Source organism: Castor canadensis, chromosome 5 (assembly GCF_047511655.1).
Source record: "Castor canadensis chromosome 5, mCasCan1.hap1v2, whole genome shotgun sequence".
Classification (NCBI taxonomy): Eukaryota; Metazoa; Chordata; class Mammalia; order Rodentia; family Castoridae; genus Castor; species Castor canadensis.
The window spans coordinates 74,703,187-74,729,089 of record NC_133390.1 but is presented as its reverse complement, the minus strand read 5'-3'; the positions used below and the strand labels follow the sequence as shown (position 1 = coordinate 74,729,089).

At 54.4% G+C, this 25,903-nt stretch overlaps 1 protein-coding gene across 2 annotated transcripts; it reads left to right on the top strand.

Moving 5' to 3' along the window:
* The first annotated feature begins 1,653 nt into the window (after positions 1–1,653).
* Meltf (melanotransferrin) lies at positions 1,654–22,794 on the top strand. 2 transcript variants are annotated; one of them, XM_074073450.1, is made up of 16 exons: positions 1,654–1,852; positions 3,265–3,419; positions 4,403–4,502; positions 6,409–6,591; positions 7,543–7,699; positions 8,540–8,607; positions 10,129–10,316; positions 10,897–11,077; positions 11,713–11,864; positions 13,714–13,810; positions 15,148–15,342; positions 16,079–16,235; positions 16,323–16,390; positions 17,906–18,093; positions 20,270–20,468; positions 20,950–22,794. In XM_074073450.1, exons 1-16 carry the CDS (start codon positions 1,804–1,806, stop codon positions 21,018–21,020), a joined length of 2,208 nt encoding a protein of 735 aa, XP_073929551.1. In that variant the 5' UTR covers positions 1,654–1,803; the 3' UTR covers positions 21,021–22,794. The 2 variants fall into 2 exon arrangements, with proteins under 2 accessions (XP_073929551.1, XP_073929550.1); XM_074073449.1 differs by having other exon boundaries at positions 1,654–1,873.
* The last annotated feature ends 3,109 nt before the right edge of the window (positions 22,795–25,903 follow it).

The following is a 25,903-nucleotide window of genomic DNA, read 5'->3' as shown; positions in this document are numbered from 1 at the left end:
ATTGTGAAAGAGTTCACCCAAGCTCTCAGGTTGTGACTGTCACCTGGAACAATAAACACAGATCTGGGTTAGGGGTGTAGCTCAGTAGTAGAACACTTGGCTGGCATGCCCTGGGTACCAGCCCCAACACTGAAAAAGGAGGAGGAGGAGAAGGGGAGAGGGAGGAGGGTTCAGAGAAAAGAATAAAGGAAAAACGACAGCAGATTCCACCAGTGACCTGGAAATACTGGAGTGTGCTAGAATGAGCCTTTCATTCTTACGGGTCCTCAAGAGCATAAGCCCTGCTAAGGACACTCCTATTTACCCCATCTTTTTAGGTAGCCCCTCCGGCAGGGCTACTACTGGTCTACAAGCACCTTTGTGCAAATTAGAGAGAGAGATGCCCCTCCTCCCTATGGCTGCAGCTGGGGGTGGAGAAACAGCCTCCTCTGCGCATGCCCCCTCAGGTTCTCCAGAGCAAACAGCTCCAGAGGAAAGAGACCTGCCTTTTCTACCTGGGGAAATGGAAGCCCAGAGGGGAGCTTGCTCACACTCACGCAGTGAGTCAGTGAAAGCAAAAGCAGAGACGCAGCCCCGCTCCAGCCACCCACCAGCTGGAGGAGGGAGGGTTTCCTTCCCAGGGTGCAGGGCAGGCTCACAGAGAGGCTTCCTTCTCCCTCCCTCACTGTTCTTAGTACACACATCCCATGTCAAAGAGGGCCTCCTTTTCTGCGTGCTCATGAAGGACAATGACAAAAAGTGACGTAAGTGGAGGCAGAACACGAACGAGTTCCGCAGTGCATTCTCACACCAACAATAAACAGGGACTGCAGCTCTGCTCAAACTTCACTATCCACCAGAGAATCAAAACCCAGATGATGGCCCCACCCCGGGGGATTTTCATCCAGGGGGTCAGAGGTGACCCTGAGAATTTGCATTTGCGTTTCCCAGGTGGTGCTAATGCTGCTATCCTGGGGACCTCACTTTGAGAACCACTGGCCCACACTTTCCTCCCTCACCTCTTCACCGTCTTCGCTCTCGCTCTCTCACTCTCTCTCTCTCTCTCTCTCTCTCTCTCTCTCTCTCTCTCTCCCCCTCTCCCCAACCCCCTTTGGTCCTCTGCCCATCCTTCAAATCCTGCAAAGCTTGATGGACTGAGCCAACTCTGTTGGACACGTGGTTCCGGCTCCTGCTTTGCCACGACTCTGTGTGGTCCGCAAGTCTCCTCCGTCTCTAGGCCCAATCTGAGAGCCTGCCTGGACTTTGAGGACCCCTGGCCACTCCCGCAGCCAGGGGCGCCTCCACCTGGGTGATGGGCCCCCAGATCTTTGTGCATTGAAGGGAGGCAGTGAATAAATTAGGCAGCAGTCCAGCTTCTCTCCAGCTGACTCTGGACTTCTGACCTCCTGTCAAATCCGAGCTTTTACCCTCTGCACAGGACGTGACACTTAGGGTCTTTCTAGGACAAGAGGACGGGAGGACGGTCTGAACCTCCAGCAGACCGATGAGGACAGGGAGCCCGGAGACAGCTGTGCGGGTGCGCGGCTTTAGCCCTGGCCCCAGGCCGGTCGAGGCTCCAGCAGGGGGCGCCAAAGCGAAAGCCAAGGCCAAGATGGTCAGCCCAGGTGTCCAGTCTGGAGCTGGGGCGCGGGGTGGGGGGTGGGGGGGACGCTGGGGCGTGGACACCGCGGAGACGCGCCCCGGCCGGCCGCGCTTAAGTAGCTGCGGGACAGTGCGAGGAAGGCAGGAGGTTGCAAGCCCGGCTGCGCTGACCCTTTGTGACCTGCACCCAGACCCACCGATCCCCCAGACCGAGACTGCGCCATGCGGGGCCGGAGCGTGGCTCTGTGGTTCTTCCTGTCCCTGCGCACCGGTGAGGCCCGGCCACCCGGCGGTGAGATCGGGCTCAGGGCGGGGGTCCTGGTGCTTTCCAGCCCCCCATCCCCTCCAGCAGAGTCCCCGGGGCTGGGAGTGGGTCCCTAGCCAGCGTCTCCGAGGAAAGAGGAGTAAAGAAGGCGCGGGATGGAGTGAGGACGGTCAAGGGAACTAGCAGTGTCGGATGGACTGGACATCCGGAGGGCTTCTTGGAGGAGGCAGCCTTGAGCCTGACCTTGAAAGCGTAATGTTTCTTTAAGGCGGGCTGAGGCCGCTTGCAGAGGGCCTTGGGGTGTCAGGAGGAAGTCCCTGGAGGTGCCGCTTCTGTGCGGCGTGGGAGTGGGGTGAGGGTATCGGGGCAGAGTAGCTCTATTTCGCCAGAGCCCTCGTGGGGTCAGGCAAGAGAGACCGCCCGGGTCACCGGTCCCGGGCGTCCCAGCGGGGACGGAGGCTGGGTCTCCTCTCCCCCGCTCGCAGCTGGTGCACCCTTCATCACGCACTCTGCGGTGCGGGCCCTGCGGGGCGAGGTGGGGCGGAGCGGGCGGCCGACCGTCCAGGGCGCTCGATGCGGATCGGGATGGGGCGCGCAGGCTGCCAGGGAGGGCGCGGCCGGGGTGGGGGGCTGGACGGAAGCCAGGTGTCTCCCTGGCTCACAGGCCCGCCGCAATCCCCGCTGGGCCAGGGTGAGCCCCGGAGGAGCTCAGGTCTGCAGAGCCATCAATCCGAGCAACTGTGACATCCCTGTCCCTGGGCCCCCGCTGGACTCTGACCTGGTCAGATCATGGGGACCTGCGTGAGGCGCTGGAGATAAGTTTGCCTCCAGCACAGAGGTGGAGTTTCTCATCTGCTTTCATAGATATTTAAACAGGCCCAGAGAAGTCAAATAAGTTGCCTGAAGTCACCAGCTCGAGGGGCAGGAATTTGAACTCAACCTGCTGCCTCCCCAGCCTCCCCTGTACCTGCCACTTTCCTTTGTTTGGCAAGGGACCTGTCACTGTGCCCACTGAGACAGGGTGAAGGCTTCTCAAGAGCAGTCACCTGGTCCCAGTACCTCACCCCAGATCAGGAGAAGGGCTGAGGGACCCTCTTTCACGAGGCCTGGAATGGAGCAGAAATTTGCTAATTCTCAGAGCCTGCAGTACTCCCAGCCAGTGCTCCTTTTCCCTCCAGACACTGGCCTAGGCAGCTTGGGGACCCTTACATTCTGTGATGGGCAGGGTTCTGAGTGGGGTGGCACAGAATCAGCCAAGAGTCATTGGTCAGAGAGGCCCGGAGCACAGCTTTGCCCCACCTGTGTGCTGGCTGTAGCCTTTGGGAAGGCGGGGCTGTCGTGTGGCACTGAGGCTGCACACTGTGGGGGCTACCCTCCATGGGACGCCATGGGCTGGGCCTCACTGTCCCTTCCCGCAGTGCTCAGCGGGACGGAGGTGCGGTGGTGTACCATCTCAGACCCCGAGCAGCAGAAGTGTAGTGACATGAGCAAAGCTCTCCAGGAAGCGGGTGTCCAGCCCCTCCTCCTCTGCATCCAGGGCACCTCTGCTGACCACTGCGTCCAGCTCATCACGGTGAGCCTCTCCCCTCCACCCTGTTCCCATCATGGCCCAGACAAGAAGGCTCTGACTCAGAAGGGCACACAACAGCCTCATTCACTGGGAAAGGGGCTGCCGTCCCTCTGCCAGGGCTGGCCGATAGGATCTCCTGAGTTTTCCGGCAACAAGGACGAGTTTGTTTCCTGCCAGGCTCAGGCCAGGCGGGAGGCAGGAAAGGACCACTGTCCAAGTGGACACCAATGGGGAAAGGGGTCTGAGAGGCTGGGTTTCCCTTCCAGAAGGCCCCTGCTAGAGTGGGACACCACCCACCTACCCAGAGGGGTGACCTCTCAGTGACCAGTGGTGGTTACCCACTCTGCCATGAGATGTCCAGAATGAGGCTTGTGTGGTTTCTGGGAAAGCAGGGGAGGGGACGGTGTCCTGCGTAGTGAGTGGGGAGCTGGAAAACAGGACCGAGTACCAGGAGACCGCTGATGGGTCACTGACCATCTTCAGAAGTAGGACAGGATGCGGAGGGGCAGGTACCTCTGGGACAGGCTCAGGGTCTTCATTGCAGCTCAGTCCCTGTAGACTCCTGAGACCTAATCTAACCATAGATCCACGTGGGCCAAGGCCTTGTGTTAGGCTCCACTGTGGGAGAAGAAACACTTATACTGAACCATAGTCCCATCCAAGACCCTATGACACATTGGCAGTGTACCGCCAAGTGTGTTTCAAAAGAAAAAGGGGGAAGATTGAAGAGGGTTTCGTGGGATTCAGTCTGCACAGACCCTCTTAGAGGGAAAGCCAGCACAGCATGGGGGCAGGAGGCTGGGACTCGCTTTTCACGACACCATGCACTACTTGATTTTAGTGTTTTAACCAGTATATTTAGTAAAGACGGTTAGTCCTTGGCCCTTAGGAGCCCAGCCCAGGCCTGGACATGGTTCCTGTGCCAGGCGAAGAGGGCAGCTCCTCATCGAGGGGACTCATGGGCTGATCAGCACATTTCTTACCAGGCCCGGGAGGCTGACGCCATCACACTGGATGGAGGAGCCATTTATGAGGCGGGGAAGGAGCAGGGTCTGAAACCGGTGGTAGGCGAGGTGTATGATCAAGGTACTGGTTACGGTGGGGGAGAGCAAAACCCCACCCAAAAGTCAGCTGCCAGTCTGGCCTGGCTGGCCTCCCAACCCTGCAGCCCTGAGCTGGTCACTATCCCTGTCCACAGAGCATCCTGGAGTTCTGGGCAGAGAAACTCTGAGAACCCCATAGTTTTTTCTTGAACCCTCTGAGGCTGAAGAGCCAGTTACCCAGAGAGCTGGCCCAAGTCTGTTCTTATGGGGAGCCCAGCTGCACCCTAAGTTTTCCCCACTGAGCCCTTAATGAGGGGCTGCCCCTAGCCTGATGCAGTCTGAACATGAAGCCAAAGGTCAACTGCCTGGGTGAGCAGAGTCAGTAGTGTCTGGCTTACCTGCACACAGGCAGTGTGGAGGCTGGGGACAGGTGTGTGTCGGGGTGGGGGTGGGGGAGACCAGGGACGCAGAGTCTAACACATCCAGGAATACATCCCAGCTGGCTGAGCTCCTTTGCCCAGCTACTCACCTCACACCAGACCTGCCTCTAGCTAAGTCTGCTCCATGTTGGACCACCTCCACCTGTCTGATGCCCAGCCTACTCTTGCAAAGGACCTCTGAGTCCTGTGTCCCTTGCCTCTGCCAAGGCTCTGCAAGAGTCTGGTCAGTCCCCTAGCAGAGCTAGTCCTCATCTTTTTGAGTCTTGCTTGGAGAAGCCACTGGCTCACTATGTGTTGAATTAGTGGTTGTCCCACGAGGTAGGACACAGTCCAGTCCTGCAGACCAGGCAGCCCTTCTCCTCAAAGGCCAGAGACCCATGGGTCCCAGCACAGCTCTGCCTCTCCATGAACTCAATACCGCTATTGGACACTTACTGCATTCACTGGTTGCCCCATTTTCCTTCAGAGGAGCTCTGCACAGAATAGTAAGCAAAAGATACCTTGTTTCTGCCTCAAACGGCCAGATGCAAGTCCTGAAAAAATAGTTACCCACGGGAGGCTGCTCGGAACAGAGGAAGGACCGTGGCAAAGACAGGCATGAGGACACCTACACAGGCTGGAGGGTTTCTGGGAAGGTGTCATCTAAGCCCAGCCACAACAACCATCTCAGGTGGGAAAGATCTTGATGGTTCTAGAAACCAGAAAGAGGATGGGGAGGTCAGAGCTGGAACCGGACGAAGCTGCTGAGGTTGGCAGGGGCCAGACTCAGGTGCGTGAGGAATAGCATTGACTTGATTTTCTAGAACTCAACCTCAACCTCACTCTGATCATGGGCATCCCTCCATCACAGATAGTCAGAGAGAGAGAGGGAGAGAGAGAGAATGTATGTGAGAGAGGCCACGTGACCCTTCTGGAATCTTTTGCAGGGCTATAAGCCCTGCCCCCACCACCCACACCCAGAAGCCATTAAGAGTCTTGAGTGACCTGGAACCACATCACTGGTTGCTTCTCTGTCTCTCTCTACCCCTGAGTCCTCAACACCTGGACATGGCTTTTGCAGCTGCAGGGTAGCCCCTGCTCCCTCCCTAACCCCTGCCCCCACCATCTTCTCTCCACAGCCATGGTGCTCTTCCCTCCCACCCTCCCGGTTCTCCTCAGGGCCTAGGCTTTTGGAAAGCAAAGACTTCAGGATGCTTCTGCTTTGTGGCTGCACAGCTCCCATGGCAAGCACAAGTGCTCTGAGCCAGCTGGCTGTGAAGGAAAGGGGGACATGGATCACTCTCTCAGGGTGCTATCTGCTTTATGAGGCCGGGGAGGGCCGGATCTCGTGATAAGATGTGGATTGCACCTTTTTCCTCTCTCAGCAACAGACGCCATGCACACAGACATCCACGCGTATGCCACATGTACATACAGGCACACGTGTGCACTGCACGCACACCCTGTCCCACACCCTGCCTGGGCCAGGTGGCTTTGCAGCCACCCTCACGCCTCACCTCTCCCCCCTAGAGGTGGGGACTTCCTATTATGCTGTGGCTGTGGTGAGAAGGAACTCCAGTGTGACCATCAACACCCTGAAAGGTGTGAAGTCTTGCCACACAGGCGTCAACCGGACAGTGGGCTGGAATGTTCCTGTGGGCTACCTGGTGGAGAGTGGTCGTCTCTCGGTGATGGGCTGTGACGTGCTCAAAGGTGAGGACTTAGGGCTGGCATGGGATCTCTGCTCCCCCACTTTCCTCTACTCCCTGGGGGAGTCCCATCAGGCCCCACCTTCATCCTGTGCCCCACTCCCCCTTGAGGTACAGCAAAGCCCCATTGGAGTTTCTGGCTGGATGGCTGCTACTGGGCATGACTCTGCTCATCTGTCATCATGCCCCATGTGACACAGCCGGGCACAGGGTGCGACCCACAATGGAAGGCATTGAATCACCGAGGAAAAGCTCCTGGTAGCCCAGTGGGGGTCTCTGTATGGAAGTGCGTCCTTAGCTTTCCAGATCAGAAACTCTGTGCTGGTGTTACTTACAGAGTGGGCCTGGGAGCCATGGCCTCTCAGGTGGTGGCCAGGAGTGGGTAGCTTATCAGTCACGTGGCATATTTATAAAATATCAGCCTCCCTGGAAGCACACAGACAGGAGACCAAGACGGGGCTCCTCGTAGCTGGGCGATGAACATGGCTTGGGTGGCTCAGGGCAGGAGAGAGCATCCTCTCTCCTGCACAGGACAAGTACAGTGAAGGGGGCACGTGGGCTCGGTGCTGGTGGGCAGGTCAGCTCCTCTTCACCCACCGGGCTCCTTCTCCCATGGCCTCCCCCTGTTTTGAGAAGTGCCTTAGCCATTGAGGATGCCCATTGATTGAAAATGACCCCTACTGTGAGAACAGTGTCCAGGTGACATGCCCTTGTCCTGGGTGGACATTTGTGAGGACATGTTATGTTAAATGACAACAAATGCACATTGCCACTTTTGTGGGCTCAGTTTGGGAATCATTCATGAGATCCAGTTCCACAGTATTTCTCAGATTGAAGCTGGAAGGTGGACCATTCCCAGAGGCATCCAGACTGGTCCCTGTGGAGCCCAGGCCCTGCCTGACTCAGCCGGGGTCAGGTCAGGTCAGCTAAGTGACCTCTCTGCTTCTTCCCACAGCTGTCAGTGACTACTTTGGGGGCAGCTGTGTGCCGGGGGCAGGAGAGACCAGTTACTCAGAGTCCCTGTGTCGCCTGTGCCGGGGTGACACCTCTGGGCAGGGGGTGTGTGACAAGAGCCCCTTGGAGCGGTACTATGACTACAGCGGGGCCTTCCGGTGAGGAGCCTGGGTGGGGCTGTGGGTGGAGGGGACAACTCAGAGGCCCACAGGGGAGGCAGGTTTGTGACAGCGTGGGCCGAGTGGTATCAAAGCCCCTTTGTGCAGAGCAGCACTGGGCGAGTTTATAAACACCTAACCGGAATGTGCCGGGCTGGGTTTGCTCACAAAGCCAGCATGTTTGGTGTACTTAGAGAAGGAAATGGAAAACACAGCCCTTTGGACATCCCAGGTCCCATCCTGGTGTCTGACCAGCAGTGAGGGCAGATGGGGGAGTGTGACTGGACACTTGCACCGGCAGTCTCTGTGGCTGGTTCAGGCTGGCTCTTTGGATCAGCCCCTCATGGGTCCCAAAGAGCCTAAAAGCTGGTGATCTGGAACCGGGATGGGACCTGCACTTCCCCAGAACACAGTCTTTAGCATCTCCACTGGGAGTGCAGAGCCCTCAGCACTCTCCTAGTATAACCAAACTCATTCAGGCCTGTACGGCTTGTTGTCTGACTATGGGGGCCCAGCAGTTCTGACCTGACCCACACCATGGGCAGGGACACATAGAGAGTACAGGAAACTCAAGGTTCCTTCCACTCCTCCCCACAGCGGCCCATGACAACTGCCTTCTCATTGCACTTGGCAGATGACAGACTAGGACAGACCCACAACTTAGCAGAGCCATGTGGCCAACAAGTCAGGGAGCTAAACCAGAACTGCAGGACTGTGATGTGTGTGACCCCCATGGTCACTCCCTGCAGCCCAGGCTGGACTTCAGGGGTGGGAGATAGGCAGGACTGAGAGGCAGGAGCAAGGCTTGCCCCACCCCTGCTCATGGGTTCTCCTCCATAGGTGTCTGGCAGAAGAAGCAGGTGATGTGGCCTTTGTGAAACACAGCACAGTGCTGGAGAACACAGATGGTGAGTGGGGGACTTGCACAGCTGCCTGGAGTAGGCCCTGGATAGCAGCAGGTACTGCAGTTCAGTGCCACACTGAGTCTGTGGGTGAACTTGGACAAGTCGCACAGTCTCTCAACCTTAGTGCTCCTGTCTGAGAAAAGGAAGAGGTGAGCGTCCCTAACAGCATTCTAGTGACTTCCGTGCAGAAAGGATCCCTGGGCAGCAAGCCTCTGTTCTGATTCTGGTTCGGATTCTTTTGTTTTCACTAGAAGAAGATTGGCATCTGTTTTGTTTGCTTGTTTTTTAAGTTTACAAACCTTGTGCTAGATCTCACCTACTGACCCTCCCTGGAATTTTTCTCCTGTTACCTGAAGCAGACTTCTCTTCTCCCCTGACAAGGCCCTGCTGAAGATAGGTTAGCACTATGCGTTGATCCATTATATAATTGTCATTTAAATTTTCTTTAATTTTGAAATAATTGGGTACTAGAAAAGTTGCAAGAGTAATTCAAAGAACTCCCGTCTACTCTTTACCCAGATTCCAGCTTCTAGCATTTGGTCACATTTGATTTGTGGGTGAGGGTACATTTGTCTGTGTCGTACCCCATGGATGTTTTAGCACATATCTCCTAAGAACAAGAAGATATGTTCCCAGCCACAGTGATCAAGTTTAGGAAGTGTAGTGTTGACACAGTTCTATGAGATAATCTGCAGTCTTTATTTCAGATTCACTAAATGTCCCAATTCTGTCCTTCTAGCAGTTCTAATTTCAGGCCCAGGACCTAGTCTATGATCACACGTAGTGTTTAGATGTTAGATCTCTTTACTTTCCTTTATCCTGGAACAGTTTCCCAGTCTTTGTTTTTATGACACTGACATTTTTGAAGTGTCAGGTCAGTTATTTGATAGAATGTCCCTTAATTTACATCTGCCTGAAGATCATTTCTTTTTTTAAAAAAATTGAAGTGTAAAGCACTTGCCCACCAATCACAAGGCCCTGAGTTCAGTCCACAGTGTGTGAGGGGCTGGGGGAGGCAGTGAATGAGGTATAAATTGTATGCAGCAAAGTTTACTCTTTTTAAAAGGGTGGCTCTATGAGTTTTGCCTCTCAAGTAGTCCAAATAGTACTAGAATCTTTGGGGAGTTCCCCTTTGCTGCCTGGGCTACAGTTCTGGGTAGATTCTGTCAGCGTGTGTTTGCACCATGCCCCCTGACCCTGACCCCTGACCCCTACCCTCTGCCCTCTTGGTATGTTTATCTCCCTCCTCCTAAACTTCCCACATTTTCTTACTGTTTTTAGCTCTACCTGGGTTTGTATTATTGTTAATGCTCCTCAAATCCACTTTGCTAATAGAAATTGGTAGGAGGTATAAAATATGAATAGGCACAGCGCGTGTGGCCCCCAGGGACTTACAGGTCTGGCTGCCAAGCTCTGCTTCGCTAAGAGCATAGGTTTGCCACCCCCACAACACCCAGCCTCGCCGGCCGCCCTCCCACCCTTTCTCAGGTCAGGAGCTGCCACGCTGGCCTCCCTATCTTCCAGGGAAAACCCTGCCCTCCTGGGGCAAGGCACTGTTGTCACAGGACTTCCAGCTGCTATGCAGGGATGGCAGCCGAGCTGATGTCACTGAGTGGAGGCAATGTCACTTGGCCCGCGTGCCCGCCCATGCTGTGATGGTCCGGGCTGACATGGACGGGAGCCTTATGTTCAGGCTGCTCAATGAAGGCCAGGTGAGATGCGATGCCTCACCCCTCAAAGTGTCCCAGGCAGCCCTGGGCCTCCATATCGCTCACAGTGTGGGCACCCAGGGTTAACACCAGGAGGGAAGGGCCAGAGACCAGGTGGGGAGGACCTGGCCCTGGACAGACCTAGCTGGGGCAGTCGGGCAAGCCTGTGTGAAGGACGGACAAGCTGGCAGGGACAGAGAGACTCAGGCCCCCTTCCTTGTGCCTCTGAAGACAAACTAGAACCTATGAGCAAGAAACAAAACAGTAAGTCCGATACATTTCAAGTGTGCCAGTAACTAGCTGTGGTGAAGACTGCCTCGCTGAAACTGCTGCAATGACAGCTACATGTTCCTGCCTGCTGAGGTTGCATCCAGCTTTGTCCCGTCCACACAGCCACTGCCTGGCCATTGCTTGTGCTCAGTACTGTCTCAACCTGGGCCACAAGTCCTATGTCCAGACAGTGGACTGTGACAGGCAAATGAACTGGGGCCAAGGTCACAGGAAGGAGACAGTGGCAGCTGCACTGAAGGGAAGGATCTGTCTGGGTAGCACCCTCACCACCACGCCCTCCCTTGGCACACAGCGTCTGTTCAACCATGAGGGCAGCAGTTTCCAGATGTTCAGCTCTGAGGCCTATGGCCAGAAGAACCTGCTGTTCAAGGACTCCACGTCAGAGCTCGTGCCCATCGCCACGCAGACCTATGAGGCCTGGCTGGGCCACGAGTACCTGCACGCCATGAAGGGTCTGCTCTGTGACCCCAACCGTAAGTCCCCTGTCCCTGCCTCTGCCAGCTCTGGCCCTGCCTGACTGCATCATGGCAGGGCTTTCCAGGGTGGACACTCACTCTGGGGGTCTGTCTTGTGCCTCGTGGCTTCCATGGGAACCTCGCTTCCACTTCTTAGCTGCTGGGGTCCGGGAGGAAGATCTCACAGTTGTGTGGTCTGCTGTACCCTGGCAACCCCTTCTGCTCCAGGGTGGGATCCAGATCATCAGGGCCTGTGAGGACCATCGGATCCCATCAATTCTCCCTCCCCAGTCTCTCACTCGTCTCCCCTTTCTCTGCCCCCGGCTATGTCCTGCCTGGTGCATTGCCTCTTGCCTAGACTGCTACAGTAGTCTGTAAGCCTCCAGACCCTTAATCCCACACACCCTCCACCTTCCGCCTGCGAAGTAGTATACCAAACACCGGGTTGGCCACACAGCAACCATTGTCTGCTTCAAGCCTCTCGCGGCCCCTGGAAAGAAGGGACCATTTCTATAAGGGGAGGTAGAATCAGATGTTTAAATAACAGATCCTGACTACACGGCTAACAAGAGAAAACCAGAATTTCCCTGAGTGTGTCTGACTCTAAGCTCTCCCTGCTGAAGTACCCCAGTTCCCACGTGCACCCTACATAGGTCTTCCCCACTACCTGCACTGGTGCGTGCTGTCCACACCAGAGATCCAGAAGTGTGGAGACATGGCTGTGGCCTTCAGTCGTCAGAGGCTCAAGCCAGAAATCCAGTGTGTGTCAGCCGAGTCCCCCCAGCACTGCATGGAGCAGATCCAGGTGAGTCAGGGGGTAGGCAGTGGCGGGTGGGGCCTGTGATGGACCTTGCTACCCATCCCTGTGCTGTCAGGGACAGAGCCATCCCCTGTAACAAACCACAGAGAAGAAGGGCAGGAGGAAGGACGGAGGTGGGTGGGGAATGGAGCTATGTTGTGGCAAGCCCCCTCCCCTTTCTGAGTGTTTCCCTGTGCACCATGGGGCAGGCTGCATCGTTTGCCTGACATTTCCACCCTCAGAAATACATTTCAGATGGGTTACGATCTAGTGCACACACTTCTTTCAGGTAGAATGAGGTAGAAACTATACACCTTGCATAGGAAGGGATGTGAGCGCAAGCAATATGATTTTTCCTTCTGTATTTGGCCTGTCCAGCTGGCCTGACACCCACTTATGCACTCACCATCCACAGCAAAATACACAGCCCTTGCTGGGGCCCTATCCAGCCTTTTCCTCTTGGCTTCTCTGATTGGTCACTGAAGCTAGAAGACAGAGGGTCCCCAGAGTACTACAGCTGAGGAGGGTCCTACTATGCTCACAGGGGTGGCCAACCTCAGGCCTATGAATGCCTCTACCCCTAGTCCTGTTTTAAGGGCAGGTAGGTCGGGGTAGTCCCCAAGCACAGGCCACAGTCCCTCAGAAGTGCCCTTCCTGCCGCGGCCAGAAAGCCATGTTGGCTACAAGGCCAAGAAGAGGAGCCTGGACAAGAATGAAAGGGGTGACTGGGCTCATCTCTATCCCATGAGCCCATGCTTCCTGTGTGCCAGCACTGTGAGACTGTGTGGATTATCTCACTTAATCCTGAGACAACCCTGTACTGGCCCCACTTGCAGACCTGGACACTAGGGCTGACAGAGGCTGAGTAAGGAACTTACCCAAGACCACCAGCTCAGGTGGGCAAGTTGCTGCTTTGTCCAGGGGCTGACAGAAGTCTGTGTGTGCAGGACTGAACCCAACTGGGTGCAACAAAGGCAGAGGTCCCTCAGTGGAACTAAGGAAAGGGCGACTGGTGGCAGTAGGGGGGTTGCTTTGTTTCCCAACACCTGGCAGGCTAGTCTATGGCTGGTGGCTCCCTCCAAGGGCCCCAGAGCAGGGAGAGATGTGGGAGGGAGGCTCAGCCACCTCCAGGAGGAGCCTCCTCCCACTCAGCCCGTGGATCAAAACATCAGTGGTACTGACTGACCAGTGTCACAACTTTATTCCTCTGGCCTGAATGGCATAGGACACTGTCCTTGGGTGCCCAGACCCTTCTCTCTCCAACCTCACACCCTTCCTTTAGGGTTTGTCACACTTCTCTGGCTTTATTACCATGTAAACCCTTTGTAGGGTCCAGGGTCACCTGTCAAGAGGCTTTAGAATGGACAAGCAGGGTGGGATACAGGTGGCCTGGAGTCCTCTCCTTTTAAGCTCTGGCTCTTCCACTTGAATTGCACACACATAGTGTGCCGGGGCTTGGCGACTGCTGAGAGACCTCAGACCTCTGGAGGATGGCAATCTCTGGGTACCCCACGCCACGCAGGAGGGCAGGACCAGTGCTGTGCTTCGCTCAGAGCAGAGTCACACAGGAGACACTCAAAGCTGAAAGAATGAAGCAGATGCCTGCAAGCAGGGAGGCTGTATTGGCTGCTCCCAGCCCTCGGGCCCTCCCAGCACACTCTTGGCCAGGAGTGTTCACGAGCAGGGGAAGGGGCAGATAAGCAGGATGGCGTTTTCCCAATCCAAGTTCCCAGGAGAAGGGAGTCTGAGGCCACAAACCCCCAGGGGCCAAGGCCCTGCCGCCTCTGGAGATCCTAACATCCAGAGCTGACTTTCCTGGGTCCACCCCAGCTCAATTGCTCTCTGCTCTCTGCAGGCTGGGCACATCGACGCAGTGACCCTGAGGGGTGAGGACATTTACACAGCAGGGAAGATGTATGGCCTGGTCCCAGCAGCTGGGGAGCTCTATGCAGGTGAGTACAGTACCAGCTGTACAGCACCACCAGGCAGTGGTTGATGTCTTTATAAATATGAAAACTTCCTCTCAGCCATGCCCACAAGCTCTAGATCTCACTCTGCACCTCTCTCCCTGGACCTTCTGTCAGCCTCTGTCACCAGGCAAGCCCCTCCAGTCCAAGGCCTCAGTTTCCCCATCTATGCAATGAGCATCTCTAAGGTGTCAACAAACTTCCTGCAAGGTCAGAGGGTTAATGCTTTGAGCTTTGTAGACCAGACAGACTCTGTTACACATTCTTCTTTTAAAATTTCCTGTTAATAGTGAGGTACAGTAGCTTAAGTCTGTAATCCCAGCTACTTGGGAAGTAGAGAGCAAGAGGATTACGGTTCAAGATGAGCCAGAGCAAAAAGTTCTCAAGACCCCATTTCTACCAATGACTAGCATGGTGGTATGCACTTGTCATCCCAGCTGTGACAGGAAGCACAAATAGGAGGATCTTGGTTCAGGCCAGAACCTATCTCAAAAACAACCAATGCAAAAAGGGCTGTGGGCATGGCTCCGGTGGTAGTGCGCCTGCCTAGAGTCCCTGAATTCCCCAGATCCAGGTGCTGGTGGCTCACGTCTGTAATCCTAGCTACTCAGGAGACAGAGATCAGGAGGATCTCAGTGCAAAGCAAATAGCTCGGCCAAATAGTTCGAGACCCTATCTTGAAAATATCTAACACAAAAACCAGGCTGGTGGAGTGGCTCACCAGCCACTAGAGCACCTACCTAGCAAGCATGAGGCCCTGGGTTCAAACCCCAATACCGAAAAAAAAAGAAGATTCCATTAATAAATATAAATATAAATATAAAAACCATTCTTAGGTGGCAACACCGGCCATCACAGTCCACCAGATAGTTTGCAACTTTGAATTCTTGGGTGCCATTGGCCTCTCCCTGCCCTAACTATGCAGCCCTCCCCTCATCAGCTCAGTCCCACCTTGGTGGCCTGGGCTTGGCTTTGGCCTCTGTACTCTGAGTTCTATTAGTTTTAACTTTGGGACTTTGGGTCCCTTCCACAAGGAATCTCTGCTCAGGGCAAATGCTTCTGCTGGGCCTCCAATTTTCTCCCAGGAAGTGAGAAAAATGCCATGTGGGTGTGAGAATGAAAGGACAGAAGCCCTTTGAATAAGGGCTGTTAAGGTGTGGCCGGGGTCAAGGTTGAAACGTAGAGCCACACAGGATGCCTGTCAGCAGTGGGGCGCTGGACTTGTTCCCTGAGGGGATTAGTAGTGGGAAGATCCCCCTGGGGATTGGGATTGGTCCTAGCTGGGGTGAGGATCCCTTGCATGATGTCCTTCTCCTTCCCAGAGGAGGACAAGAGCAATTCGTACTTTGTGGTGGCTGTGGTGAGGCGGGATAGCTCCCATGCTTTCACCTTGGATGAGCTGCGTGGGAAGCGCTCCTGCCACCCGGGCTTTGGCAACCCCACAGGCTGGGACGTGCCCGTGGGCGCCCTCATCCGGAGGGGCTTCATCCGGCCCCAACACTGCGACGTCCTCACAGGTACCACCCTCTGAGGGCCACAGCCACAGAGTTGTTCTTTGGAAGTGGATGGAGAGGCCACCAGCACCGTGTGTGGTCAGGGTCCACTTGAAGGCAGCCCTAAGGTCTCTTCTTCCTCCTTGTCATGGCTTGGCGCTGGGAAGGCTGGGAGACTGGGTGTCTCTGGTGGTTCCATGGAGGGAGCTGGGGCCCCTACACCACTGACTCTCAATACAAGCAGCCAATAGGCACGGGAAGGGTGCACACATGGGCCTGGGCCTGACTTTGTCACCATCCAGTCATGTCCCCTCTCCCAGCATACCCTGGGCATTTGGGGACCATGTTGGAAAGTGCCCAGGATGTGCTAAGATGGGGACAGAAGGAGAAACATTTGCCAAGCAACCCCATCAGCCACAGGTGAAGCTCTCCATCGTGTGTTAACTCATACAGCATCTGTGGTGCGAGGTTGTGGCCAGAAGCTGGAGAGGTGCTTGAGCCGCTGACTGGCCACACACCTCTGCCCTGGCTGATAACTCAGAGAACATAAACTCATCTTCTTGACCCTCATGGAGGCACAGAGAGGGCACTGGGGTTGGTCAGCCGCCTATCCAGACAGCTGGGCAGTTGCTCAGACAGGGACAGAATAGTTCATAGGCAGTGAGTTCCCTGTCCCCTAGGGAGTGCAAGCCAGGACTGGTGGTCAGAGCGGGGTGGAGGCTGTCTCTCTGCCCCTCACGGCCCCTTGCCTCCACCCCAGCTGTGAGCGAGTTCTTCAATGCCAGCTGTGTGCCCGTGAACAACCCCAAGAACTACCCTTCCTCACTGTGTGCGCTCTGCGTGGGGGACGAGCAGGGCCGCAACCGGTGTGTGGGCAACAGCCAGGAGAGGTACTATGGCTACAGCGGAGCCTTCAGGTACTTGGCAGCAACTGGGGGATGGTCTGGGTGGGCACAGAGGTGGGACCTTCCTTCTGACGCCTATTCTGCTCTCTTGTGCGGCAGGTGCCTGGTGGAGAATGCAGGGGACGTTGCCTTTGTCAAGCACACAACTGTCTTTGACAACACAAACGGTACGTGAGCAGGGCTTGGGCCAGAGCAAGGACAGGTTAGGGGAAGAGGCAGGGTTCCTGTCCCCAACACAATCCAGACACCCAGTCTGGAGTGTCTGAGTTTGAGGCGGTCCCTCACCATTGATGTGGCGGTCCCTCCTGAGATGTTCTTGTAGTGCTGAGGGGTGGACGAGGACAGAGCCTCTCCACAGTCTGCATTTCACACCGACTTCAGGTCTTTGGTCCTTAGCAGGTCAGTGCCCCCTGCAGGGAGATCACTCTGTGACCCCCAAGCCACACCAAGGTAGGGCCCACCCCAGGCTCCCCAAAGTCACCTTCCCAGGCTCCACTTGGGAAAAAGAGCCCAGACACTCTGCCCCAGGAACCCCTAAAGCTATACCTGAGGCCATCTAGGGGTACAAGGTCCTCTTAGCTTGTGTGACCTCCACTCAGGCAGAGAGCTCATATCTGTGCTGAAGCCCAGGGGCCGTTTCCCCCAACATCTAGTGCTGTACTTTCTGCCTACCCTCCTATGCCCCAGGCTTCGAAACCCCAAACACCAGAGGCTCTGTCATACCCTGTCCTAACACATCTCTTCCTAGAGATGCAGCCCAGCAAAGCACAGCTGGGGTCCAGAAGGAGAAGCAATACACGGAGGGAAAAACACATAAGTGTTTCAAAATGCAGATCCCGTCAGTAGTACTGTGGGGGTCACTGGGATGGGGGGCTCTGCCCCAACAGGACTGGACAGAGCGCCAGACCCCCAACCCAGCCTGTTACCACAGCCCATCTCCCCTGCCCCACCTCCATCCAGTACACTCAGGCCCCCCTCCCCAGGAGGGGCTGTGTTCCCTCAGGAGTGCTGGCAGTCCCTGCTCCCGAGATGGGGCTTGGAGGAGGGCTGCAGGGTTCCTTGGGAGATTCGCTTGCAGTGAGGCACCTCCCAGGAAGCCCCTTTCCATTTTATCTTTACTCCACTCCATGGAACCCAGCTGCTGTTCCTTCTGGAGACAGAAGGAAGGTGGATACTGAGTGAATCCCAGAAGACACAGAAACAATGCGACTCCTGAGGGTAGCACTTTCTCAGGGAGCTCTAGCTTGCTTCAGCACCAATAGGGTGCTGGTCTCAAACGCAGGTTCCTGGCCCTGCCCAAGGCCTGGCAAATGCAATTCTTGGCAAGCAAGGGCCCATGCTTGCAAAGAGAACTTGAGTCTTTAGGAGTCACCCCTCACCCAGTCCCAAAGGTGTAACACAGCTGGGATCCCTTGCCTGGGAGTGATGAAGAGCCTTGATTTCTTACCTGTAAAATGGGATAACACCTCCTGTGTTACCGCTGTGAGGGTCAGGCAGGGGCTGCAAAGTGCCAGTCATATATTAGGTCACCCCTGCTCCCCACCAATGGAAGCTCCTGCGGGGTTCTGAGGCCCTGGTAACAGAGCAGATCACTGGGAGGACGGAAAGGACCAGGGACCTGCTCAGATTCTGCTACCTCCTCCCAGTGAAGGGCTGGGATCATTCTCTCATTGTCCCCTCAGGCCACAACCCTGAGCCCTGGGCTGCAGGCCTCAAGTGGAAGAACTACGAGCTGCTTTGCCCCAATGGGGCACGGGCTGAGGTGAACCAGTTCAAAGCCTGCAACCTGGCACAGATACCATCCCACGCCATTATGGTGCGGCCAGACACCAACATCTATACTGTGTTTGGACTGTTGGACAAGGCCCAGGTGAGCCAGTGCAGGGCCTACCTCCCTGAAGGCAGGGTAGCAACAGTGAGCCAAGTCCCCTGGAGCAGACCTCCAGAGAAACTGAGGAAGCTGGAGGAAAAGTCTATGGCTTTCTCTCTACCCAACATCCCTGATGTCATTACCCCTTCTCAATCTGACCAGCCTCACCGGCACACACGTGCTATTATTTCACCATCTGTAAAAAATGGAAGCAAACTAATCCTCTTGGCCTCACATCTTGTAGCCCGAATCTCACTCATTTTGATGGTGGTGTTTTTGGTGCTGGGAATCAAACCTAGGACATTGCACATAGTAGGCAAGCGCTCCCCTACTCCTTTTTAGAACGAAACTGTTTCTACTGTGAAGCCATTAATTCCTCTCCTGCTCTCTCTTAAGCATGGAATCTATCCCATCAGGGCCCTGAAACTGCTTTATCAAGTGGCCCATGTTGCTAGATTCTGTGGCTGATTCTCAGTCCTCATTGTACCACTGGCCACAGCTCTCTCCTCCTGAAGTTCAAATCCCTTCTGGAAGACTTTCTCCAGTGGCTCCCAGGTTTCCACATCGGCCTGGCTCTCCTCCCACCGCTCTGCCAGTATACTTTGATGGTTCCTCCTCATCTCTCTGGCCTGTAGATGTGGGAACACCCCTGGATTCAGTCCTAAGCCCTCTTCTCTATGTACACTTACACCTTCATGTCTCCTGTCCAGTCTTATGTCATTAAATACCATCTGTATAGAGATGGCTCCTGAGTTTGCATTTTACTCCTGATTGCAATCTCATCCTTCAACCCCAAATGGTGTAGTTAACATGCCTACTTGACATTTCTGTTTATATTCCTAACAGATGTCTCAAACTGATCAAGTCCAAGGTTGAGCCCCCCCCCCCCCGCCCCACTCCCATTGCTCCCTCAGTTAGTAGCAGCAATAGCCTTTCCACTTCCTCAGGAGTCCTCTCTGACTCATCTTCATCCAATTCATCAGCAAGTCCAAAATACAGCTAGAAATGTCAACCCAGACTGTCTGAGGAGCCCTGGATTCAAACCCTCCAACCTTCCTCCCCCTCCATTGATTTAGGCTGAAATTGCCCCACCAGCACCACAGAATTGCAGAGCCATGGGCTCTCCAGGCCTGTTCCTAAGCTTTGAAATTATTTGTACTCTGCTCATCTTCCCCATGGAGTCCTGTCCCAGGAGCTCCTTCCCAGGCCAGTGGGCTTCCCCAAGGGTCCCCCAATCCCCCTGAAGTAGTCCTGCATGGGTGTGCATTTCTCTGGAGAGAAGACTCACAGATCTTATCAGGTCTGTAAGACATCAATGAGCCCCTCCAGTGGGCAGCCACTTCTCCTTCCCTCTTGATTCTTACTTGCCAGCCAGTGGGCAGGTGTGGCTCCAGATGTTCTGTATGTATATGTATGGCTTCTCGTACTACTTCTAGATTTTTTGCTAGCTCTTTTGAGCTGTTCATAGCACATCCAATCCAAGGACTCCCCATAGGGAAGTGAGTAGCAGTGACATCTCTGGGACCCCGTGGGGCTTAATGAGGTCATCCTCAGCTCCCGCATTACTTTCTTATTACTGGTCACAGAACAAAAGGCTCTCTCGTTAAGATTGTTTTGGTTCTCTGGGAAAGGATGCCCACAAGATAGATGGAGAAAGTTGTAGAAAAGATGTCTCAAGTGTAATCTTAGTTATTTGAGAGGCAGAGATCAGGAGGGTCTCAACTCAGAGACCAGCCAGGGCAAATAGTTCATGAGACCCTTCTCGAAAAAACCCAACACAAAACCAGGCTGGCACAGTGGCTCAAGTGGTAGAGCACCCGCCTAGCAAGCTTGAGGCCCTGAGTTCAAACCTCAGTACAACAAAAATTAAAAAAAGATTGAGGAATGCTGAGCAGGGCTAGCAAAGCACTCAGTGATGGCACCACACCATCACTTGATTCTGGGTCCTTCTTCCCGAAAGTCTCATGCTTCAGTTCTGCATCCAGGCACTTATTTGGTAAGACATTTCTGCCTATGTTAGGGCAGTGTCTCTGGACATATCTTCCCCCAAACTTTTTGCATGACAGAGGCTAGTAAGCAGCCAATCAGTTGACCTCACATAAGGGTCATAGTCCCCTGAAGTTCCTTGCTCTTTGGGGCCCTGATGAAAAGTGGTGGTTGTTTTTGCTGCTTCCAGGACGTGTTTGGAGATGACCACAATCAGAACGGGTTCAAAATGTTCGACTCCTCCAAATACCACAGCCAAGACCTGCTTTTCAAGGATGCTACTGTCCGGGTGGTACCTGTCGGGGAGAAAACCACATACCTCGACTGGCTGGGGCCTGACTATGTGGCAGCTCTGGAGGGAATGCTGTCTCAACAGTGCTCGGGAACAGGTAGGGCCCCAGCCTGCTGGGCAGACAGCTGTGACAGTCCCCGTGATGGGCCCTGCCACACCCCTCTGACATCACTCAGACCTTTTCACCTAAAACTTTAAGGGAGCTGCGGGGTTCTCTAGGCCTAGGTGACACAGAGTAGAGGTCCCCACTTCACAAATCATCCAAACAGGGAGGCTGCAGATAATTCTGGCAGGCACACTGGCCTTGTCACCCAAATAGATCTGAATAATGAACATAAATGCTGAAAATGATAGTCCACAGAAGACTTGAGGTAATTCCATAAATATTCATGTGGCATAACTTGGAAAGGAATGAATATGTAAAGCAACCAGGGGAAGGGAACAGTGTAATGAGGTAGGAAGAGGGAGACTGGAAGGAGGCTGGAGCCAGCTGAGTGCACAGAAATAGGTATCCTGAATCCTGTGCTCAGCCACCATGGCTGGGGGCTTCCAGCTCTAACTGCCTATGTCTCCCCCAGCCCCCCAGGCCACCCTGCTGCCATTGCTCCTGCTGCCTCTGGCTGCCAGCCTCCTCCTGCATAGCCTCTGAAAGGGGCTTCCCAGCTCAACTCCTCGGAATGGACTACTCAGAATCCCCAGATGAGGCTGTCCCCTTGGGACACTGCTACAGAAACAGACTATGGTGGAGCAAATGTGAACACACACACACACACAGCTCCTCGATGCACGATTCTGACCTGAAGAGAAGTTTCTGGAACCAAGACAAATGCTAAGGCAAAGTCCCCCCACCTGAGCAAGCTGCCACCCCCAGGCCACCTGGCTTTGAATACCTGAGGCGGCTGGCACATATCCCAGTCACACCGCCCAGGCTTGCAGTGCTTCCCAGAACCTGCAGCCTCCCACCTGGAGCCTCCCCAGGCTGGCTGGAGGAAGAGGCCTGTTACCAAGGAAACAACTGGGCCTGGCTTCCCACTCGGGCCTGTGTGCGTTCCAGGCCTGGGGAGGTGTGAGAGTATCCCACTTGGTCTCCCCCGCACCCCACCTCCCTCCTGAGGACACTGTATCTACCAAGACATCTACAGCTGAGGCTCAGGCCTTCCAGGAGGCAGGGCTGGGAGTATCTCAGCCCTTCGTCCTTGTTTTCTGTGGCTCCAAGTGGTCCAGCCCATTGAACAGGGATTTCTGCCAGGCCAGGGAAGGGAGGGAGGCTAGAGCTCTGGGTGGGGACAAGATCCTCAAGGGACCCTAAGAGGAGTAAGTGCCCCTTGGTAGGTGGGGGGCTTGCCAAGGGTGTGAGACTATATCCTGCCTGAACACCAGGAAGTGCTTGGCCTTGGGGTGAATTCGTTGTAGCAGCTCTGTCCCAGTGAAGCTGGCCATCGGAGTCCACTCCCAAGTTTCCTCCTCTGGGCTCAGTGTCAGATTACCTGCCGCCCCCCCACCCTACTCCTGGACCTCTGTCAGTGCGGTTGGTTCCCTAGTGACAAGGAAGGAGCAGGAGGTGACCCAGGCCTCGGGCAGCATGAAGCCCTCTGAAGAACTGGTCACAAGGACATGCCACAGGCCAGGGTGCTGGGGTGAGCCCCATCTCCTCCACTAACCTTGCACCTACTGGGCCCAGAGCCCACCTCTAAAGGAAGGGTCCCTGCTTCCTTCCTGCCCCCTGTAACAGTCAGTAGAAAGCCTGGAGAGGACCCTCTCACCACTCCATTTTGTCATAGTTCTCTGAAGATCCAGAAAAAGTTTTCCCCTAACTGCCAACTCTTATTCCAAATTTTGCTTCCTTTAAAAAAAAAAAGAGAGAGAAGGAACAGGAGCAAGCAGCCCTCCTCAGCAGACTGGAAGTCACATGGGCCTGGAGCTATTTGCAGCCTGGTCTGCGGGGGCCTCCAGGACTCTGATGACAGGCCAGGCTCCCGGTGGCGCATCCCCACCTGTGGGTGTTGGGCAGGATCCCGTCCATCTCTTAGCAGCACAGGAGGCCCTGACAGCATCCTGGCCATAGCCACACCGTCCTGAAGAGTGCTGGTCACCATGCTGAGGCAGCTCTCACCCCTGAGAGGGGCCAGCAGGAGTTAAGCCTTTGTTCTGTCAAGCTTTGTTCTGTCTTCACTGGACACAGCCAACCATTCTTCTCTGACCCGATGATAGTTTGAGTTTTTTTAAAGTGAGTTTTGTGCAGTGAGAAGTGTATCTCCGTGTACTGCCCAGGGTGTGACTGACACCTGTGCTGTGTGACATTGAAGGTGTGACTTGCGTGAGTGCTGTGTAAATGACGTCTGATTGTCAGGGTCCTCTGCTGTGTTAGTGCTAATTAAAGATGTTGGGGTTTTTTTTTGTTTTTTTTCAATAAAGCCAAATAACCCTTCACATGCAGAGGCTTGGATTCTATAGAAACTGCTGCCGATTCACTTTGTTTTCTTTGGTGCTCGAAGGCCTATCTGCCTAAGGCCACGGCTCTGCCTCAGAACAACACAGATTCCACTCAGAGCCCTGTGTCTGAGAGTGGAGTCAGAGACCACTCTGGGCCTGTAGCCAGCAAGGCCTCCACTCCCTTCTCCCATCTGGACTGGTTCTCTGGCCCCCAAAGTGCCTCAGCTGTCCCTGGCACATCCCAGCTGCCTCCACCCCCTCAGCCTCTTGGGTGTCTGCTCTTCTGGGGATGCAGAGGAAGACGTGAACGTCTCCACTTCCCCTTGCCCTGTGTCTCCATACTAAGCCACCCACACCGTTTCTTTTGCAAGCCGGCTGCTAACTCACTGGAGGGGAAGGTGGGGAGCAGATAGCTAGAGTCCTTGCAGTGGGCGCTCCCTGGCCTGTACTGACGTGTGGATGAACTCTGGCTAAGAGTGGAGGTCCTCTGTGCTCCCCTCTCTCCTCTCCTCTCCCCTTCACTCTGTCCCTAAGCTTCCCTCCCTCCCTCATGGCCACCATCTCATACAAGTGGGCCTTGCCCACCAATACACATGGCCATTTCCCATGAGGTAGGCCCAGTCATTATGAAGCCAGGAGACCCCAAGGACCTGTGTGGCAAAAGTTGACAGACTTTATCTCTGCATCACCTGGTTCAGTTGCAATCACCACTCACTCCATCTTTCTTCCTGCTACTCCTCCTACCCCACCCAAACCTTTAGGAGCCCCTGATCCTGTCTAAAGAGTAAGCAGTGTAACACCTGCCCAGTGAGGTTGTCAGGAAGGTCAGGTTATAATGTATAGAAAACAGCACCATCCAGCACATCACAGGTACAGAAGATGTTTGTTGTTGCTGTCATTATGGAGTCTGTATTTGTATCGTCTAAGTTTCAAATTCTTGGGAGAGATCATCTGATTGACCCAATATGGGTCAGGTGGCTACTGCTACACAAATCAGCTCAGACCAGAGCTGAAACTTGACCACTGAGGCCCCAGAGAGAAAGGAAATGAAATCTCTGAGAGCCAGGGAGTCATGCTCATTGGTCTACCAGTCCTGCATTAGGTAATATTTGCCATTAGTTAAGCCATTATTCATTGATACTATTAGTTCCACACCTGGACCTGGGCAAGAGAGGCCTGGTGCTCAGTCTTGTGCTTTAGACAGTGTTGAGCAGACTTTGATGTTCACCTGGGGATCCTGTCAATATGTAAATTCTGACTCTGTAGGACTGGAGTGAAGCCAAGTGTCTGCCATTCTCACCAGCTCCTCACAGAGTTCATGCTGATGGTCTGGGGACCACACTTTGATAAGCAAACCTCCAGGGGCTTCTGCTGGAGCCCTCCTCTGAGCACATCCTGCCCATGATGGGAGGAGTCACAGGGAAAAGAATGTGTGCCTATAACCCATCATTTGGCCTGTGCTCCATAACCAGGATCCTGGAATTCTTATACCAGACAGTCTGCAGATCTTGGACAGCCTCTTCTCCAGGTCCCGCCTCCCCAGGTGGCCAAGGATGACTGTTTGCAGGAGATGTGGATAAATGTCACAAGCAGGCTGCATGCACACAAAGTCCTTCAAGTGTGGGATGCAGCCTGAATGGGGAGGAATTGCCTCCCACAGGCTGGGCAGGTACTCTTCCACTTGAGCCATGCTTCTCCCCACCCCCAGGTCCTGTATTTGGTTTCTGGGATAGGGTCTTGATAACTTTTGCCTGGGATTGCTTCAAACTCAATGTCTTCCTGCCTCTACTTCCTGAGTAGCTGGGATTACATGCGTAAGCCCCCACATTGGTTCCTGAGTCTCCTTTAGGTATTTACGCTGAAGATGTATACCTCAGGACCATCCTGTAGAATGTTCACACAATGGGGATAAGTGCTGTCATTTTTTTCTCATTTCAATTTGGAAAACATATAGCCCACTCATCTAGGATTCAGGAACCTTGAATTCTTCTACATTTTCTATTCACCTGGGGAAATACTTGCTCCTCTGTCACTCTTAGTGCCTAAGTCTGTGAAACGGGGAATTTGGATGGTCCCTCGGGGATTTCAGCTTTAACTTGACTTTTGCTTACACTAGAAAAATCCATCTAGGGGCTGGAGGTATGGCACAAGTGGTAGAGTACCTGCTTTGCAAGAGCAAAGTCCTGAGTTCAAAACCCCAGTCCTGCCAAAAAATATATACATCTATTTTTAAAAAGTCAATCTAGCCAAGAAGTGGTGCCCACCCGTAAACCCAGCATTCAAGAGACTGGGGCAGGATAATCACAGGTTCAAGACCTGGTTGGGCTACATAACAAGACCCTGTCTCAAAAAAAAAAAAAAATTCCGAGATATAAAAACAAATCAGCCTTCCCAGAGTTGTTGCTGACCTGCTCTGAACAGCCTGTTTGGAGGTGCAGAGGGCCAGGTAGGCTCCTTTAGGTCTTTTTTTCACAGCTGACTTTGGGTTGGTGCTGCCATCCTGAAAGCTATTTCCCAGCCGGGAGTCACTGTACATCAAGGCCTCCCACTCCAGTATATGACAGGTCACATGGAGGCCTTCTTAAAACAGTTTGCTGCACCCCACCCCTGGAGTCTTTGTCTGGCATGGGCCTGAGAATTTGCATTTCTGGCAAATTCCCAGGTGACATTTGATGCAGCAGGTCAAGCCCCCTCACTTTGAAGAACACTGTTAAAGACAGTGTGACTTTGTACCTCGTAAGCAGGGCACCTGCCAGGGCTTAGGTGGGGAGGGTGAGTGGATATGGTCCCTTGTGGAGGAAGCTGGGCCCTGCCTGGTAAAAGGCCTGTGAACTTCACGATGTCTCTGTGGGCAGAGGTGGGGTGTACAGGAAGATGGTAGCACCAGCCCTGGACTCTGTCAAGCTGGCTGTGGGAGGGGAGCTGCCTGCAGTTGGCCAGCTCTCCACCTGTGGCTTCCTCCTTTCCTTTCTCCTCCTTCTGGCCCCGGTATTCTTCACCCTCATGCATCTGAGTAAGGCCTTCAGGAAGAGTAGAGAACCCAAAGGTCAGCCTGGGAAGGATGTGTGTGGTCAGATTGTCCCCTCGATCTTCTTCTTA